At 40.6% G+C, this 21,005-nt stretch overlaps 2 protein-coding genes across 2 annotated transcripts; both read right to left on the bottom strand.

Moving 5' to 3' along the window:
- Positions 1-412: 412 nt before the first annotated feature.
- Positions 413-10,159, bottom strand: bsdc1 (BSD domain containing 1). Its single transcript, XM_026152531.1, has 11 exons — positions 10,098-10,159; positions 9,520-9,574; positions 6,902-7,018; positions 6,638-6,805; positions 5,487-5,541; positions 4,588-4,703; positions 4,432-4,500; positions 2,879-2,963; positions 2,304-2,795; positions 2,038-2,141; positions 413-1,932 (listed from the first exon to the last, which is right to left on the bottom strand). Exons 1-11 carry the CDS (start codon positions 10,106-10,108, stop codon positions 1,903-1,905), a joined length of 1,302 nt encoding a protein of 433 aa, XP_026008316.1. The 5' UTR covers positions 10,109-10,159; the 3' UTR covers positions 413-1,902.
- Positions 10,160-16,155: 5,996 nt separating this feature from the next.
- olig4 (oligodendrocyte transcription factor 4) lies at positions 16,156-17,489 on the bottom strand. The gene has a single exon (XM_026151048.1). It carries the CDS (start codon positions 17,083-17,085, stop codon positions 16,309-16,311), a length of 777 nt encoding a protein of 258 aa, XP_026006833.1. The 5' UTR covers positions 17,086-17,489; the 3' UTR covers positions 16,156-16,308.
- Between the last annotated feature and the right edge of the window lie 3,516 nt (positions 17,490-21,005).

Raw genomic sequence — 21,005 nt, 5'->3', positions numbered from 1 at the left:
AGAGTCACAATGTGGTGTAAACGTCCATCCTGCCTGCTATTAACAACTCAGGCTTCTGATGTTGGTTTAACGCTGTGGGGACTTTGGTTCGCTTGGTACCAAACATCATTTGAACACCACAGCCTGCCTCTACCAGCAAAGTGCACCTAATTATGTAGGCAGTGAATGTATGAACAGACGTACATTTAAACCTCTAGAAGTAGTTTCACAGCTTTTCGCATCATTTTTGATTTTTTCATCTTAAATCCAAATTTGTCCTGACAAAGACACTAATATAAGTACTTTTGTAGTAGCCAAATTTTTACAAATTAAACTGCAAAATTCTAGTGGAAACTTAAGTATCTCCACATATTGTGCATTTTAAACGTTTTTCTTGTCGTCCTGCAGTATGCCGTTAAGCAAGACACGGAGCTCGTTAGCCATGAATCCTTTAATGACAGAGATCACCTGGAAAATAAAGTGAAATAACTGACGTTAAACAAAAAGAAGTCGACAGCTCTGATTAGTTCAACGTGTGATTCTGAAGGGAACACGCAGCCGAGAGTTATATACATGCAACACATCGTCAAAACCTGAAGAACAGCCAAAACGAAACTAAACATACAACTCAACAGTGACCATCTGCACAATGTTTTGCATAATGTTATTGCACAGACATGCAATCTAAAGCACATAATACAATAATTAAGCATTTCTTGTAGTATAAATATTACACCTCTAGGCTTATTTTTCCTCAATACGTTACAGATGATGGATAAGGAAATCGGAAAAGCGTGGAGCGTGCTCACTTCACCCTTTCTTCTACTTGGCACACTGCCTGCTGAGCCATTTTGTTCTGACGATGGACCAACGAAGACAAACAAAAAAAAAAAGAAAAAAAAAAATCATAGGATTGTTGTTCTGACTGAACCTGCGAGCTTTCCTCAAATTCAAACCAAAGCATCTGGAATCACAATACCAGAACCGGTCTGAACTCTATTGGGTCAACTGTGACTGTTCTCTTAACAAACTCCCTCTACCCACATATGACAAACAGATAAACAACTTATAATTACTTGAAAATGACAGACACCAACACAAATCTTGTATATCTGAATCAATCACGCGACGAGGAGAGAGGGAATAACGACACGTCAGCTGGTTGTGTTTCAGATGGTGTCACAAAAACATTTGGATTACATCATCACACTACTGTGTGTTTTACAAAGCCGTACACCAAGCGTCGGGAGTGAGTCCAAAATGAAAAGCAATCTGAAGGAAACGAAAAAAGGCCAAAATATTTTTTACATTTTGAAGATTCACTTGCATAAAACAGATGAGAAAGAAAAGTGTCATCATTCATGATCACTCAAATAGGAAAAAAAAAGAAGAAAAAGTCAGGTTTAAAGTGTTTCATCTTAGAAAGGAGACAAGCAGCATTACAGTTTATGGCTATTTCGCAGCCAGCATTTAAGTCATCGCCTGGAAATACACTCGCAACATATACAAGATGAATTTTATGTGATAAAGAAAGTAAAGAGAAACAGCTCCTCCCCGGCTGCTGCAGTGAAACCCTTCACATTCCGACTCGCCCTCGAGCTTTAAGGTCAGAATGATTACAACCTGTACTACGCTAGTGTCATACACTCTCTAAAGTGAGAAGTTACTCCAAGAAATAGCCAAGAGTCATTTCCCTCGCTAGAGGCCTACAGCTGACAGAGCACTCTAATTCGTATTGCCTTGGTCTTCCCGTTGCGCTTTTCAACAGGTTTACCAATATGGTCCAAACCCGCCAGAAAAAAATCCCCCACTGACAATCATGACATGGTGACAGAGTGGACAAAGAGTTAAAACACATTAAGCATGGTTCGTCTGCAGAGAACTAGCTTTAATGGCGGGACGGGGTTCGTGTAGCAGAGGCACTCACTCCCAGTTCTCCCAGTCTTCATCCAGCTGGTGAGAGGAGGAGGGGAAAAAAAGTGAGCAGAATGTACACAACATGAATTATTCATATAGATCCCCCCATAAAAAAAAAAAAAAAAAAAAAACTCCACAAACCTCTCCAGATGCTTCGATTTTAGAGAGAGCCATCTGGACCTCTTCTTCCGTCATGTCCAGGTCAAAGTCTTTCTCCCAGTCCTCGCTCACATCGGTGCTCGAGCCTGGAGATGGAGGAGAGAGACACAATAAGTTGGGACTTTATGACCTTGACTCTGCGGCTTCTTCTAAGCCTATTAAGTGGAAAACTCATAAACACATCCCTGAACCTAATCCTGTTTCGATTCAACTGGAACAGTAAGACCAACTGCCTCAGGTCATCGCACCTTTCTTGCCGTTCTTGGAGGGCGTAGACTTCCCGCTGTCAGAGTTGAGCTCAAAAACTCTCAGGTCCTGTGGTCCATCTTCTTTTGAGTTTTCCGGTTTTGAGGCCGGGGCTCGTGCTGACACCCCGTCAGCTGTGACCTCGGGCTGGGTAACGGCCTCCACTTGAGCTTCAGGAGGTAAGTCACTGTTTCCGGGCCTCTGCTCGTCTTGCGTCTTGTTTACAACATCCTCCAAGCTGGCCTCTGTCAGTTTCTCTGTCAGTTTCTCTGTCAGTTTCTCTGCCAGCTCTGCGGTTACGGGCTCTGGCCGCACTTCTACCTGAGTTGGCAGACTGACGCTGTCGCTGCTGACCGAGTAGGTGGTTTCACGCTCTTCGCTTGGAGACAGAACGGGACTCAGCACAGCGGCCCCTGTAGGAACTGTTAGGTTGCTGCTGTCCAACGGGGGCGTGAGGTTGAGTTGAGATGACGACGTGGCACCAAGGAAGTCATCTGACAATAAACGCAGGAGCCAGTGTGAGTGAAAGTGTTTCAAAGCAAAGCTGGCAGATAACCATTAAATCTCCCGAACATACCCTCCTCCTCTTCCTCCCAGCCCAGCGTCTCTGTGTGCGCACTTTGCTCTGCTCTCTGCTTCAGCGCCAACCTCCTCGCCTCCTCCTAGATAACACAGAAAAACAAAAGCTTCTATAGTCTCAATATCTGTGAATCATAGACCCATTAAAAATTCAACAAGTCTTTATATGTCTGTCCCAAGCAGCATCCATCCATCCCAAAAAACAGAGCCAGTGTCAATTGCCACCATCTACAGTTCTTCTAATCGCCATCTGAGGCTCCAAAAGTACATTGGCCCCCAAAGCGTCTCAGCTTTAGAGCATTAAAAAGCAGCATTTAGAAGCTGGCACAAAAAATGAATGTTCCCTTCATTAAAAAAAAAAAAAAGAAAAAAAAAAAAAAAAAAAAAAGAGGAAAGCCACTTTGATCGACAGCTAACCCCTAACCCTTTTCAGATCTTTTTAATGGACGTATCTGATTAATCTTACGGCTGTGCAGTTCAGACCATACGAGAAGTTTGTGTTTCAGGTGCTATTTGCTAAGTTAAATTCTAGTAATTACTTAGCGCTAATTAGCCGATATATGTCTGATGTGACCATTCAGTTTATTAATGCAGCGTAGCTAACTGAGGTTGCTAGCATCAGCTGAGTTTGGGGTTGTTCAGATGAGCAGATCTCATGTTTCACCATGAGTGACAAACCCCGAGGACATTCAATCACATGAACACAGCCAAGTACCAGTTCTTTAGTTTAACCTTAAACTCAACTTTAACCTAATAAACCTCAAACAGGACTTGTACTTAGTGTAAAACTGTGACCAGCTTAAAGTTTGTATTGCTCTGATGATTTAAAACTCACATTGGCTCCAACATAATCAGACGTGATTTAATTTTTAATGTACTGATTGTATTTGCCTTCCTTTTGCAAATGTCTTTAAAACAGTTTGGATGTGCAATTTTTGAGAAAACTGCAATCAACAATCTGCTCTAATGTTAGAGACTCTCATAAATAAATTATTGTGTTTGATACATAAAAGTACTCTTTACTGCCGCAGCCTTTATTTCCATAATAATGTGTTGAATAACAACTTTAATGGGAAGAGGAGAACGTCTTCTCCGTTTGGGGAAAAAAAAAAAAAAACAACAACATCATAATAGAAATGCACACGGGCTAATTAGGCGTTAAAAGCATAATTCCTATTTCACACTGAGAGCAACGTGCAGAAAGAATACAAAGAGGCACCAACGGGAATGCTGCTGTTATTCAGCAAATCTCGTCTCCTGTGAGTTCGTGTCAGTGTGAAGAAATCATAATGACAAGAAAACACCACAAATATCCTCCCGCCCAAACACAGACCATGTTACTGGATTAGCTTTCACATTTGGAAAAGAACATTTCATTCAATAGTTCTTTGTGTATGTGGCTCATTTTAAGGTTGCTGTTTGAGCACGTTGGTAAACCTCCTAGAAAAGTCCAAAAACTGGCCAGCAGGTGGCACCCAAGACAAAATATTTAAGTTGCATGAAAGATGTGTATATAGGAAAAAAGAAAATCATATGAAACGGCAGGTTTACCTGATCCAGCTGGAAGACTTTGTAGAAATATCTGTGCCAGAACTCAGAATGTGCTACGGCTGCTGGCACCTGCACAAAAGAGACAAAGTTCTTATCTTCTTTATTTATTCAAAAGGAGACGAGGAGCAAACGTTCGAAGAGAGCAACAAGTGATACCATTTTGGTATAAAGCGCTCGTATAGAGGGACTGTTGACCAAAAGCTCAGAGATTTCGCCTTTCTTATCTTCCAGGCTGAAGGTGGACAGCCAGCTCTCAAACTGTTCAGGGGGGCCTGACAAAGAAAAAACAACATTTCATTATTTAGATGATTTTAAGGAGGACTCCAGTAAATCTGATCAAAAGATTGCAATATATAGCCTAAAGATTTTATAGAGCCCACAAAAGGTAAATACAGGTCTCTCAGAGGTATAAGAGAAAACAAAACACACATTCAAAGTAACCAAAACACTACATCAATACGTCTGTCAACAAATAAAACACACTCAGCAGCCAATTTGTTAGGCAAATCTGTTCAAATGCTTCTTACTACAAATATCTAATCAGCCAATGACGTGGATGGGGATCAAAGGGGATTTAAGTGACTTTAAATGTGGCATGTTTGTTGGTGCCAGATGGGCTGGTATAAATATTTCAGAATACGCTGATCTGCTGGGATTTTCCAATCCAACCATCTCTAAAGTTCACGGAGAATGGCCCAAAAAAGGAGAAAATATCCAATAAGTGTAATTTCTCTGGGAGAGAACGTCCTGTTGATGCCAGGGGTCAGAGAAGAATGGTCAGACTGCTTTGAGCTGATAACTCATTACAAAAAAATATATGCACAACAGCATCTCAGGATCATGCTGATGTGATGCTATTATGTCAATATGGACCAAAGCGTGCGAGGAATGTTTACAGCACTTGTGTGAATCTATGCTCCAAAGAGTTCTGAAGGCTAAAGAGGCTCCAACCCAATAGCAAGGTGTACCTAATGAAGTGTCGACTGTAAATGTCTGCAACAGAACACCGGTTGCAGACCTTCACAGATCAACCAGTTGATCATGATTTTTCTTACCATCTGGCTCGTTGCAGTATGTTGCTGGGTCAGCCTGCAAACTGTAGAGACGTGCCTGCAGGAAACAACAAACGCTGAATGGAGATCGTTTCGTTTCCACATGCACATCATGTGCTCACTTTTGCAGTTTGATAACACAACAGAGACTAAAACTGGAGACGGACTCTGTACTTGATAAACGCAACGTGAAGCATTTTCTTCAAAGATTTTCAGCAAAAAGGTTTTTGCTCTCTCTTCGTCTCACACAAAATTCTGTGCTCCAGCTTTAACAAGTTAATTTACCAGGTCTATCTGTATCATGCAACCTTAGTCTGTCTATATTCACCATATGTGGTAACTTCTATTTCCAAAACAGCCCTATGACAGTGGCCAAAACATTATCAGGAGCAAAACTTGTTGAAAATGGGCAAAAGGCAGAGGAGAGGGTGGAGATGTAGATACATAGCAGGAATTGGAAAATGGCAAGAAAGAGGTCAATATTCAGAGGATCTCTCCCCTCCACAATCCCTTGAAGGGAACATTATCATGATAGTGTTCCAATCAATTTACGCCACTCTATGCAGCTCCAGTAATACTTGTGCCCGGAGCATTTAAGAACAGGATTTAGGGAGTCTCTCAGTGTTAATATAATTTAGTCTGAAGGAGAACAACTCCGTCTGTTAGTGATCCTCCATCCAGCTAGAGACCAAAATTAAAAATACTAAGTTCAGTCTCAGCAAAAATGATAGTGTAAACTCAACTGCACCCACTGCTTGTGGAGCTGGGCCTCCATAAGGATAATTAACAGCTGGGTGAGTCAGGTCAGGATGTTGTCCAAAGTCTTTCCTCTCATGTATCATGTCCTGTTCTCATTGTTAGATCTTCAAAACCTGTTGTTTTATTCTCAGAGCTAATGTCACAAAAAAGTTTCCTTTGACTGTACTGTGAGCATCAGATTTAGGAAACAATAATGAGGCCCTGTGAAGAACTGAAACTGCAGATTTCAACCAAAATCTCAACTGTTACCAAAACCATTAAACAGCCTTTGATGCCTAGACCTAAACAAGTGAGAAAAGGTGCAAACAGCATGATGCATTCGGACCTCATGTGCGTTTAGCCATTTTTAACTAATGAATTAACAGGCGTGCTAATACAAACACTTTAATACTCACCTTTGAACTGTCATAAACTTCTGTGGTTCCTGCTGGTGTTGCCACCAGCGTGATTACATCACAGTCAATAGTTTTATCAGGAGGTGGAGCAAGCGTGTCTGATATTACGCCTAAGAAACTAGAGAGGCTCTTCTTCACTTTTTCTGTAGTCTCAGAGGAACCTTCCACCTAAAAAGCAGAATAAATACACAATCGATCTGCATGTAAGCAGGCATTTGGGAGATATTCATAAAAGACACGATGCAGTTAAAGCCTAATACTTACTGCAAGTTTGTTTCTGACGGCAGTGGCCGTAGCTGCAATTGAGCAGGCTGTATCATGCTGCACCACAGTGGAGAACTCAGTCAGGTCTCGCTTTATGAATTCTAAGGCTTCAGATGACTGTAAAGAAAAAGGACAAAGATCAAAATCCAGATTCAACCTTATCATATCTCTCAGGAAATTGCTGCTTCAGCCTATCAAAGTCACAAGCGGCGATACACCAAGACGGTGGCAAAATTCTTAAAAATATGAGTTGGTCTTTTGTTTAATTACTCTAAAGAAATCATTTATTTGGAACCATTTCATCTTTTTGTATCCGAGTTGATCTAAACTGAGTGGTTGTACAATGCTACCGAGTATGAAATTTAAAATAAAAGATCATGTTTTTTTTCTTCAACTTTTACAGCAACATTTTTTATTAAGGAAAAAGGAGAAACTGTTGAAACTGTTGCAGTAAAGTGAGTTTTTAAACGTATACTGATATGACATTCAAATGCTGGCTGACACAACCCTGTTGCTTTATATAACTCATTTCTTCTATAAAACTGTGCCCCTGTCTTCATCTCTCCTCTCACATCCTGTCCAACAGGTAATGTTGACAACAGTTTGGTTTTTTTGTGAAGCACCATAATAAAAGTACTGCTGAGTGTCTCCTTGTCCACTTACAGTACAGGCGCTAGAAGGAGCCAAAATGGATGCTTACAGACTGAAAACATATTACATCCATTAGTGGTTCTGAAACTGTGGAGCACATAACTACAACTCGTAAAGGTGTGAACAACATCCACTCATGACAGGAATGAATGTCAAGGGAATTTGGGACTTTAATGATTTCTTTGAACTGTTCATTTTCCAGGGTGGAACGATTGTACACCATACGGCTTTAATGACTTTGAATTTATTTTGGGGCTTTCTCTAATCCGCACAGGGCCAAAAGTATCCATATAGGCTAAAAGATTTAAGTGACTGTTTGTATACATTTAAATAAATGGTGCAGAAGGTTCTATAATATCTGACAAGTCCTATGCATGTTTAACTTCATTAGTCATCATTATTGTTTCTCTTTGCCTTCATAAGGAATGTTTGGCAGATGTCACTGGAAAGGCCAATACTCAGAACAATGGGAAAGTCTAAAGAACTCAGTGAAGATCTAAGAAGAATTGTAGATTCACACAAATCAGGAAGATCTCTTGGAGACATTTCTAATCAACTGCAGACTCCAAGATCATCAGTGCAAACAACTGTACTTAAGTAAAAGTCATTCCTTTGTGTCCAGAAGACCCAAACTGTCATCTTCAGGTGAGTGAAAATTGATTAGCATATTCAAGAACAACCCAGAACCACCAAGGCTCAGATGCTCAAACCTGCCATGAACTGGGAACTGCTGGAACCTCAGTGTCACTGTCCATCGCAAAGCTAGTTTTACGTCGCCATAGACTGAGGTACCAAGAAAAGAGCCCCACCTCCAAAACCTATACCTTGAAGCGTGTCAAAACAAAGATTGAGCTGTTTGGTCACAATGACAAGAGGTACGTTTGGAGAAGTAACAATGAGGTATTCAACCGGAACAGCCTGTCAAGCGTGGTGGTAGCATTGCAGATGGAATAATAAAGACGTAGAACTAATTCCAAATTCTCCAAATCAGCAGCTTGACGGTTGAAGCTTGGACACAACTGGTTGTTCCAACAGAAAAAATGATCCAAAAACACAACAAAATAGCCTAAAACAGACTAACTTTGAGCTTCCAAAATTCCTCACCATGTTGAAAATTTGTGGACTGTTGTTAAAAGCCAGATCTACACCAAGAAACCAACCAATTTATACTAAATCCACCAAGAAGAGTGGTTAAATATCCACCTGCAATTATCAGAAGCTTGTCTGTGTGTGCCAAAAGGATCTGGTCAAGGTGTAACTTTCTAAGTGACATTTAACCAAATATTATTGGGGGGTATACTTTTGATCCCATATGGATTAGAGAAAATCCCAAATAAATTCAACCTTGTTTGCTGTACAATCACTCCACCCTGGGAAAAAGAACAGTTTAAAGAAGTCGTTATAAGCCTAAAATTACCAAAATATTCATGATAAATGGATGGAAATTCTGACCACAACTGTCTATTCTGCTAAAAACTCAACTTTGGTTATTTGTTATAAAAAAGGATTCAATCATTAAATTGTGAGGCATGAATTTGAATGGGTTTCTGGAGGAGAATATGCCAGAGAAAGTGCGAAAGCAACAGGTTTACATAATTCTTCTGAAAATTGCATTAGTGCTAAGAAACCACATGCTTTGCCCAAAATCTGGTTTAGAGCAGATGCTTGTGACATGCGTATTTCTCTGCCACACAGTTCCACATTTATACCATTGAGATTTATTTTGTGGATCAGCATCCAACCTCAAAACACTTTAAAACTGTGCCCCTTGAAGGCACTAGAAAAAAACTGAGAAACAGCTGGCACTGTTACTCAGCAATGACTCTATGAAAATGTGTTGTCTGGTGTATTTTGGCTCTTCCTCTTTATTAAAACCTCAAAGTATTTCATAATATTCCTGAGCATTAACATAAACAAAGGCTTACTAACTGTCATAACGTGGAAGTCTTTTGGTTTGACATCATTACCTTGTCTTTGACGGCCTGGAAGCTCTGCTGCAGCCAGCCTCCCCACCAGCCTTCTCTGTGACCACGCACATAAATCCAGAAAGAGAAGAGGAAATATTAACAATCAGCACCAAAGCTTTTCATTTACAGTCTGTTCGTAATCGATCAAAGGATCTGAGTTTGAGAGTCTCAAGGATTCCAGAAACACACGCAGCTTTGACAGATAACGAGTAAGCTAACGTCAGCTCTGCTAGATTAAATGTTCGAATAAGTCACGAAGTGATTTTCAACGCTAAATATGATCACTGAGCGTAAAAATGATGAGTCAACACAGCCCAGAGTTTCTCACTGCGTGATTTAAAAAGATAAACAGCAAAAGCTAACTAGCATATGCTAACGCTAGCCAGGCTGTGTTTTGGTAAACAAACGCACTTCCTGAAAAGATTCCGAGAGCTTTACACGCTAGAGTTAACGCAAAGTAAACACACTATATCTGGTTAGATACACGACACAATGAGACATAAAACAAATGCATGACACCATCGCTCTTTGTAAGATTAAAGTGTAAAAGTTAAAATAATTTGCGACTTCACTCTCACCCTTCAGCCATCTTCACACGATGACATCATCAGTATTTACTGAACTCTCACCCCGACAGCGTGGCTTTAAAAAAAAAAAAAAAAAAAAAAAAAAAAAAAGAGTAGAAGAAAACACAGACTTTAATGACTTCTCATCTACAGCATACCAATGTCCACATCACATTCTCAATTAAATAAACCCATTAAAAACCAATGTTTGGTTTTATAAACAACTATTTTAGTTTCTGTGTCCTGTCTACGGTGGCTGCAGAGGACCAAACAGTTCGGGAGCGCGTATGATCAGTTTCTCTTCGCATGTATTTCGGCGTACCTGCAATAATGAGGTAAAAACAATAGCACAGAATCAAATCACAAGTTGACAGAAACTGTTTAACGTAAATTACCGTTACTATAAATGTTTTAAGCCGTGTTTTTACAGTAAAAAGCATCGTGAAATGTTAATTAAACAAAATTATTATTTTCAAAAGTGGAAAGTGCTAATATTGTTGCCAGCACCACGTTTGAAAAAAAAAAAAAGGACTAAGCACTTAAGAGTTTGGGATTTGAGTAATACAGTTATGTTTCATAAAGTTTGCTGCATCTTTTAAATTTGATTGTTTTTATTTGCTTCTATGATTTAGTGAAGAACAATCATAACAATTTCTTAAGTAACTTCTGAAATTCTTTGTGGCATCTTGGATAGCATAGTCTGGGCCAAACCCTGATTCATTGAAATCCATTCTTGCCTCATCATTTGATATCACTTCATCACATTTTGTGAGCTACTGTCATTGCTCTGGGTGTTTCCCAGCTTTTTGTGTTTAAGTTAATTTCCTGATTATTGGTTATTCATTGTTTGGTTCTCTTGATGTTATTTGTTGTTCTGGTTTCTAGTTTAAGTCACTATCTTCCTTGTGTCACGTGTGTCATATTCTTTCAGTCTGTCTCTCAGTGTCTAGTCCACGTCTTTGTGAATCGTGTCTTGTTTCCTGTTTTATTTTGATATTCCCAGTCCTACGTGCAGTGAGTTTCATTTTGCATCCCCTTGTCTCGTTATGTATAATTTACCCCAGCTGTGTCTCCCTCGTGTTTCTCATTCCCTGATTGCTCCTGTGTGTATATAAGCCCTGTGTTTTCTCTTGCTTGTTACTGGTCCATCTTTGTTCCTCCATGCTCTGTTACGTCCCTGTATCACATCGTGTTATTGCCCTGAGTTTCTCTCTTTATGTCCTCCTGGGGGTTCAGGTTTCAGTTTTGTTTCTTTAGTTTTCCCAGTTTAGAGTCTTTCTTAGTTCTCTTTCTTGCTGCCCTCACTCTTGTTTGTATGTCACTCTCCATAATAAAGCTCATTCAGATCAGCAGTGCCTGCGTATTGGGTCCTTATCTTACCTCCACACAGCCTGCCACTGCAGCCGTGACAGCTTCTGCTTGTACACCTGCCTTTCTTTTTTGACAAAACTAAAAACATACTGAAAGATCAACTTCTTTCAGTTTGGTGACAATTTATGCATTATGAAACATGGTGGATCACCGTGGCACAGGGCAAAAGTAATAATTCGTGACAAGTACATTTTGAAACCATGGCCAGAAAACTTCCCTGATCTTAATCTGAATGGGAATCTATGCTCAGTCCTTTAAATGCAGGTGGGCAAGCAGAAGCCAACAAACTGATCAGCCAAGGCTCTTTTACCATGGGCCCACAATGCTTTGTATTGATGAAATATGCACTTTCCATTTATGGCAGCTCACTCAAACCTGTATGTAATGTTCAACGTTAATGTGAACAAATGCACCAAAACACCATCATGGATGCTGCTTTTAAACAGTCTTCAAGAGTTATTATTCATGATGTACATTCCGGATTTCTGCAATTTAAGTTTGCTGAGAACACAGGACAGATTTCCACTTAATTCATCTTCACTGAGCTTTGGCTTGTACAAGTCTGCTTTGTTTCTTGATCTTTTTTTTTTTTTTGGCCTTTTTTTTTTTTTTTTGGCCTTTTTAATATTTTTCCAGACATGGTAAAGTGTTGATGTGCTTTTTTGGATGCTGCAAAAACTTGTATGTTCTTATTGGTGTTCCTGAGCCTGTGGAGTGATTTCCAAGTCTGGCTGTCCTTAGTTCACCACCCAAAAGCCAACGCCATTCAGTAGTGGTTTTTGCCTTGCCCCTTGCATGCAGGCAAGAGTGCTTAGCTTTCCTCACCTTTACTTCTGGAAATCTCTGCTTTTCTTGGATGGTATTTTTTTTTAATAATAGCCTAATATCCTACTGACTAGTTTAAAGATGTTCCACCAGTTATTTTCCTAAGTATTACACAACCTTTCCATTTAAAATTTTCAGATTAAGGGAGGGTTTAATTGACCTACAAATAATTTTTTATTGACAGTTACACGGTCTCATCACTCATTTTTGGAAACAATAGTCTTGCTGTTGTGACCAAAAGCAGGCAACCAATCTTACAGCATAGTTTGGAGAAGTGCATCAGAGAGACAATGAGAAACTATAACCCAGATCTTTCATGGAGGAAAGTAATAATTTAAAAATATGCTGATTTTTCTCTTTTAATTAACACTAATTTAACCAATAAGCTGTTTATGAAACCCATCAAATCCAGACCGGTGCGTTCCTTCTTCAGACATTATGTTGACTAATCAGCATTAAGCAGTTCCAGCCTGAGTCCCCCCCATCAATCTCCCTCCTCTGTACATCTGTGTGCATACATGTGAGCGTATGTGCACACCATACTGTATATGTGTGTTGACCCCCAGCAGCTGTGCTTTCCCCTCATCAGTATTCTGAGTGAAAAGGGGTGGTGGTGGGGAGCTGGGCTTTACTAAGCATAAAATGTAAAAAGAACAGGCATCAAGCTTCTGGAAGTGTGCTCTCCCTTAATTGAAGTTCTCTTTTATCTAGAATCTGCACAATGTGTGCGTATGTCCTCCAATACAAGTCCCCCGTCCGGCCCCTCATTCCTCTTAATTGGGTCTTTCAGTCCCCTAATTAACTCTGTCAGTGCAGGTTGGCCTGAGCCAAGTTGGGATAAGTACTCCACTATTGATCAGTATCTGAAGCGGTTAACTTATCCATCTGTCTACATTTCATCTACAAAAGGTCATGGTGTAATAACATCAGTGCATCCTTTGTGCTGTTAAAAGATATTTCTGTCTTTTTTGACTCCATATGTCTTTGCCAGATTATAAACTGTGTTTATAATCAAAATTTATGTTCAGTTCAAGGCTTTCAAAATAGCTTCATGGCTAATATTATCTATCTATCTATCTATCTATCTATCTATCTATCTATCTATCTATCTATCTATCTATCTATCTATCTATCTATCTATCTATCTATCTATCTATCTATCTATCTATCTATCTATCTATCTATCTATCTATCTATCTATCTATCTATCTATCTATCTATCTATCTATCTATCCATTTAAACATTCATTTGGATCAACTACACCAAATAAAATGCATTAACTGGTGTAACAGTCTACAGCTACATCAAAGGATGATGTAATACTTTTGTGTGTTTATTTGTTAAATATTTAACAGCTTCAAAATACAAATTAATATCAGTTAGAAGTCATTTAAGTGATGGCACTGAACTGAGAGGAAAAAGTGAAGAGAAATCATTTTATCTTTCTTTCAAAATAGATGATTATAATTTTTTCTTATCAGCAGTAATTATGAGTGTTGTTTTGCAAAATATATTATACAGTTTTGCATCCCTGGAGCAAATGACTTTCTATATCTTAACTTTTTATATTTCAGTCTACAAAAAGACAGCTGAGGTCAAATTAGTTGGGGTTGCGAGACTAACGGGGCTCTAATTAAACATTTAAAGGCTGTTGCTCTGAGCACCGTGCCTCGGTTAATTGTTGCTGTAACAGTAATGAAATTAGTGTTCTTGGGGTTATCCAGAGTGCATGAAAACAATGTTTTTAACCTGATAGAATAAATAAATGCATGTCAAATACCTTCCTGCCAGTACCTTTTGCTTTCAGCCTCCTAAAATTGTGTCTTTTGGACATATTTGATGCAATATTTTAAGATAGCTATCTTTAAAGTTGCTTGGAATAAACCATGCCTTGGGCGATGCACATAAATCACCAAATGTATGTAAAATGAGAATTAATCTTATATTCTCAGTTGTATTCTCAGAGGCATTCAGCAGAGCAGCTACTTTTGTTTAGGCGATATTTTAAATGCATAACTTTCACTCACTGTTGAGTATTATAAGTGCAGAAAATGGAAACATAAAGGATTTGAATACTTGTTCCACCCTTGCTAATATAGACCAGCGTGTGTAATTTTCGGAGTTAATTGTGCACAACATTGTGACTGAAACCAGTGCTGCCACTGCTGGTTAGCGTATGCTAAAGAGCACTGTGGTGACAGCAGCGGCTGACCATAATGGTGCACAGAGGACATGTCCATATTGTATGATTTAAGAGGTATATCCATTACACACCGCAGTCATCACACCCACACTTGCACGCACTCTGCAGACCGCTGATGCCGTACTGTGGGTTAACACCATCTGGTGCCAATCAGGAAACACCAGCTTTGCACAAGTCACTGTCTCTAATTATCTACCTAGAGCAAAGGGAGGCCGATCCCCACTAATCTCTACAATGTGTTCTGCTTCCCATTCCCACCTGTGTCCCAATAAAGGGGGGTCTTGTGGGAGGACCGGGGGTCTCTGTGTCAAGGGACTGGGGACCAGGTGACGCTGCAGCGCCAGTCCCCACGACAGAAGCTTCATCGCTTGGTTTGGCTGGCAGCTGCTTCCCCCCACTGAGACATCCCACAGCTGACAATCCCCCAGTACTGACAGGGGCTCTTTACAGTGTCAATAGCCTCATATATTAGAGCTAACCGCCTTTGTGGTGAGCGAGGGTGTCAGGCCTTTTGGCCCGACAGCGCTTGTTACCATGATGAAATGTAGATTGAATGGAGGGGGTCTGTGTCCCAGGCACGAGAGCTCGGACTCCCCCGGCCTTTGTGTCCCACGCATGGCTATTGTTCGAACCTATTCAGCACTTTCAAGAGCAGAAGGAGGGGTAAAAGTGAGAGGTGGGTGAGAATGATTTACATCTCTTCATCTCTCCCCTGGTCTCCAACTCATCTGTCAGCCGTGGGAGGATAAGCATGTATTTTACACGCCTGATTTGCTGCTAAGTGAAGGCTAGTCCTTGTTGAGCTGTTTGACTAAATCATGTTCATGGCAGTGTGCGTGTGTAAAGTGAACGTATGCTTGTTCAGTTTTTTATTTTTAGAAGAAAGCTGGAACTTGATTTGATGTCTTAATGTGCTGATAGAAATATTCATCCTGTATGAATTAAAATGACCTGTTTTTTTTTAATATAGACTCCATTATGTCCTTTGCTTAAAATCTGCCCTTTGTGTTCCTATATCCATGTTCTTATGAGACAGTGACAAATGGCTGGCCTAGAGCTGAGGACATGGCTATGTCCCTTGCCTGCGTCAGACAAAAGTGACGCGCCTTCCCGGCGCCTGTGTCGTCCTTTCATCTCCTACACCCTGTTGAGGTGAAGATGGATGGTCCCCAGGCTCAAGAACACCACATTCAGCTTCTGTTCTGGTGTATTGTCTCGCCCTTCTGTCCCTTTTTAGCTCTTCAGAGGTTAGGCTGTCTGAAACTGGTTAGCAACAAATGACAACCTTTTTTCCTGAATGTCAGCTTTAGCACTTCTAAGTTTGTCCTTTAAAGCACCAATAAATGCCCTTGTAGTATTGCTGTGATATTACTGTGTATTTGTACATGTCCAGAACGTTTCCAAAATAGTGACGCTGAGAAAGAAGAGACATTTTTCACAAACTAAAAATCAACTGCACATTTAAAAGAAGACGCCCAGAAGTAGTTATTATCAAAACAACATTTTAATTTAGGAAAATAGCATTTGTGCCAGTCAGACACAACAGTTCCATTTTGACAGTGTTTCATCACCACTTATTTCACATAAGCTACTCTGATGAAAAAAAAATCCCCAGAACATTTAGAATACTTCTGTAAAAAAAAAAAAGAAGAAAAGAAAAAGAGGCAATTAATAAAAAAAATAGCAGCAGTTTGTATCCCAAAAGATAGCTATATGTGTATATACAGTATGTACAAGGTTTTACCCCAGCCATCATTTTATAATTTTTTTTTTCATCAGTCTCCTGTTTGTGGTCCGGACAGTCTATTTTAAGAGAGACCTGCTCACTTGCTCATAGACAGGCTGTGTAATGTGGAGGTAGTGGTGGGCAGAGGCTGGCAGAGTGAGCAAGGGCACGGCATGCCGGGGAAGTGTCTGTAGGAGCTGCTCAGGTGGAGAGGGTCCTTCAGGAGGCTCTGGACTGGAGCGTGAAAGCCCAGGAAGCCGGCTGATGGAGGGGAGTGTGGAGCTGGGGCTGAGGAGGCAGAAGATGAGTGATGCTGAAGAGCTGAAGGTGTGCTGCCCACCAGAGAGTGAAGGGACTGGGCCAGAGGATGCAGAGGGAGGTGGGCGGTCGTGGCCGCAGGGGTAATGGTGGGATGGGGAGCTGTGCGACTCTGGACGGCGGCATTGCCACCATAAACGTCCCCAACCAGTTTCTTCATCTCCTCCAAAGAGCTGGAAAGCATGAGGATGTAATTGCGAGCCAAGAGCAAGGTGGAAATCTTTGACAGCTTGCGGACCGAGGGTCCATGTGCGTATGGCATGACCTCTCTGAGGCCATCCATCGCCTGGTTCAGATCATGCATCCTCTTCCTTTCTCGACTGTTAACTTTCAGCCTCTGATCTTGCATCTCTTCCTTGCTGAGCTCAGATCTGGATTTGCTCTTACCGCCCACGCTACAGCAGTCCGTCCTGCCTTGGCCGGCCTCACTGTCTGCTCTGTTCTCGTGGCAGTACTTCTGGAACATCTTATTGGAGAAGAAGCTCCCTGCAGAGTCATCCACCACCAGGTCTGGAGACGAGGAGCGACTGCAGGTGGAGCCAGCATCGGAATCCATTTCAGCTGAGGGAGAAAATTCAGGAACAAAAACAAGGATCCAAAAAACCCCCCAAAACTCTGAAATCGTGACAGCTTGAGCTTAGGACCTGAACTGTAGGTTTCCAAACTCTCTCAGTTCCCTGCAGTTTTTGTACAGCCTCACTTTTCCCTGAGTTTGTGCTGTTCGGCCTGATGCTCAGCCTCTCCCCAGGAGTGAGTGTGTCTAAACTGTCACCCCATGGGCCTGCTGGGGTGTATTTATACCACCGACACAACAAAGGAACAATACACCGCATAATGAGACACTTATGGCCCCAGCCAATTGCAGAAGGGACACACTTTTACCCCCCTCTCTTAACAACTCCTTCCTGCGCCCCCCAGTCCACCTCCCCACAACCACATTAATTCTCCCACTTGCTGATGAACCCCCCTGCACGTTAACCAAACAGAGGTATGATCCCATGTAAGGCTGAGTTAACCAGAGCTCTGTTAAAACTTTAATTAAAAACTGGCAGTATTTGCATATTTTTTTATGTTTCAGCACAGATTTTAAAGTAATCCTGGAACAAGGGAGAGGTGATTTAATAATAATAGAAAAAATCCAAGAAAAAAAGATGAATAAACATAAATTTATGACTTTATTATCTCAAATTTTAAAATTCTTCTCGTATTAATTTACCTCTATAATCTGCAAAAGTTTCTTCCTCAGCTGTAAAAACATGTTTACTTTACTTGAAAGTTCTCTACGCGGATGTTAAAGTGAAAGTGAGCAGGCCACCGTTTTTATTGCCCCCTTCCATAACACCAGATAGATGATGCCTTTAAGGCCTTATTTACATATGGTATCCATGAGATACTTTGGAGGAAGGTATGAGGCACCATATGAGGCTCTTAAACATGTAAAGGGCAGCGTTAATGGCAGACTAGATACAATTCAACCAGAAGCTCAAAACAAAAGGGGTCAGATAAATTTGACTTGGTTTCCCAAACAGTCTGTGAAATCACATCACTATCACTGGAAGGGGGTCTTTCAGTCCAGGGGGAGGTAGTTAAAAAGATACTAAATGAGTGGGCGCAGCATTGTCTCCCTATAATTCAACCATAAAGCTACTGGCACCTATTGTTCTTTGTTTTTTTACTTTATCTTGCTAGCTATCAGGAACACAAGGAAAACGTTCTTCCTCGTTTAAATTTATGGCATTAAAATTCCTTCCAGGCTTCGCATCCAACATATATCTGCTGCTTTAATGTTGTGGCGCTGTGACCAAGCAGAGTTCTCCACGTGGTGTTCAGAGGCTGGCTTTCACCACGCAGCTCAGGAATTTCCTGCCTTCCTTGTGCCAAGCAAAGCACCAAGTGAAGCAGTGCTGGAGGGCCGGGACTTTGAGAACATAACGCTTTTCTAAGGATGGCAAAAACAGCAGTTTTGTGAATTGATTCGTTGCATTGATTCTTGCCTGGAGCACAACAACTGAAAAGCCATCATAGAAAAGTATATTGTGTTCATTTCACAGGCATCAGGTCTGGATTTTTGTGTTCATCTGGTTGCTCGGCTAAGAAAATATTTGCCTTTCTCTGCGTTGTAAACAGCAGGATGAATCTTTTGATGAATCTAAATCTTTTACTCGCTGTAGTATGAACCTAGTGCAACATTTATGACATATATCTCATGCTCTTTGCTTTTAAATTTGTTTTTGTTCTTGCTTAATGCTCTCATGTTGAGTCTTTTGATATCCTGCTAATGCCACTGCTGATGCATATGCGAGCAAAGTTAGACTGATCTCACCAGTCCTCTGATTATCTGATGAGATGACAGACCAAAGTATGGTTTAATAAATATTTCAGCAGTCAGCAAGAGAGTGTGCGAGAGTCCCATTGAATTGTTCCAACCATTAAATAGTCTTTTGAAAGCAGTGCAAAATCACATCTCTTCTTTTACAAGAATATTTTTAAGTCAAACTAATTACAGAGTCAACCACATTGTCCTCATCAAAAACTTCTAACTGTTCTCAGATAACTAATGTGAGGGCAGTTAAAATCCAGTTGAGGTTCTCAGAAGAGTTTTGAATAATATAAATATATTTGAATTCCAAATCAAGTTGCTTTATTGTCATGTGCAGTGGTACAGTACACAGTGAAACGAGACAATGTGCAAGACCATGGTGATACATATAGCATATAACAGACCAGCAAACACAGGACTACATAAAGTGCAAAATGCAAAAATTGCAAAAACCCCCCAAAACTAAGACACCAGACAGAAAAGTGCAACAATGACAGCGGATTGTGCAACAGACTGAGCATTGTGCAAAAAACAACTTGGTGTATGAAGGAGTGTTTGTGTGCGTGTGTGTGTGTGTAAGATTGTTTTTGCATTAGTGGGGTTTTTGTATGAATAGAAAAAAGGCCCATGTAAAGGGCTGCAGCACAGCACTGCACCATCAGTATTTGATTTATTAAAGCTACATTTCCAATGTTTAATACGACTAAATACGCACGTTTTTGTGATCATGCAGCGATGCCAAGACGACCTTGTACTTTCATTTAACCTGGTTTTTCTCGTATGTTCCTCGGTGAGGGATTAGTGAGGAGGTCGTGTTCGTGTTCAAACAGATTTTCTTTGCTTTGTTTTGTGGTTGAAATGCTGCAGCAATTCAACCACAAAAAACAGTTTTCTTGATTTTTGTCTATTATTAATAATCTTAAAATTGGCCTCCCTCCGGCAGTGAACTTAACTGTGTTTGCTGCTTTTTGTGTTGGTGAGGTTTTATGGAAGCTGACTGCAAAGTGGTTTATTTAATTTTCTTTATTCTACTTATTATAGTGGATTTTTTCCCCAGAGTTGTGCATGACTCATATGCATCATTTAAAGTACCCCCCATTTGAGAATAGACCACACAAAAATGTTTGAAAGGTTTAAGCCCATCAGGCTTGAGGTAATCAGGTTAGAAATTCAGACTGTTTCTCTCTGACGATGCGGTTCTTCTGATCATCTTACTTTATCTGATAAAGTCAGGTCCCTTATAGTAAACGGACAACGTGGAATCAGTCATTTCCAGGTAAGTGTGCTTATTAGCTTCTAATAATCTGTGCCTAAATTCTCCTTCTTCCTACAGGGGCACACTGAGGAAACACAACTTCACTTGAGCTTGAATCTAAAGAACCACTAATTTTAAAATATGTGCAGATTTTGGTAAATCTATTGCTGGTCTCCGTGTCAGTGGGCTTGTGATCCCTTACACTCACAAACCCACACAAAGTTAGAACCGAGAATCAAGAGGGCTCTCGATACCCCCCCACCACAGCTCCGTCGGGGGGCCCTGCAGGGTGCTTTGGCTCGGCCACCATTCAGTGATATTATAATTGGGGAACTTTGAGAGCCAGCATGGGCCAGATATTTGGAGCATATGGATTTTCCCATCGTTAGGCTTGGAGCCAACATGGCTGCTGGACTCTCCTTTGCTAATTGGGTCAGTTCCTAATTAACTGAGTTGAACACAATGCTCCAGATTTCATTCTTTTTTTCCAGTCTTTCAGGCCCTTCAATGGCTGGTTCTGTGCCACAGTTTTCATTGTGTTTTACACACAAGGAAAGGAGAAAGGGATTTATAGTGGGTCATCAATAGTCTTAATAAATTATCTATAAATACAGGAAAATGTGCCAAGCTACTTATTAACCATACATGAAGTTAGATTAGCGAGAATGTCACTTATATGAAACGAATGAGGAACAGCACATCAGTGGAATAGAGCTGAAACCAGGAGCTGTGTATTAGTAAAAGTACAGAATGTATATCGGGATCACCGACAGGAACTTTATCCAAGTAACAAGTGTAATCAGTCCTCCTTTTACTCCATTATTTTATGCATGAGCCCGATAAATCCCATTCTTGGCCTCAATCTTATTCTTATTCATGTGTTTACAGAGGCAACGGGCCA

Source organism: Astatotilapia calliptera, chromosome 19 (assembly GCF_900246225.1).
Source record: "Astatotilapia calliptera chromosome 19, fAstCal1.2, whole genome shotgun sequence".
NCBI classification, from domain to species: domain Eukaryota; kingdom Metazoa; phylum Chordata; class Actinopteri; order Cichliformes; family Cichlidae; genus Astatotilapia; species Astatotilapia calliptera.
Note: the sequence above shows the minus strand (reverse complement) of the source record. Positions and strands in the feature narration are given on the sequence as shown.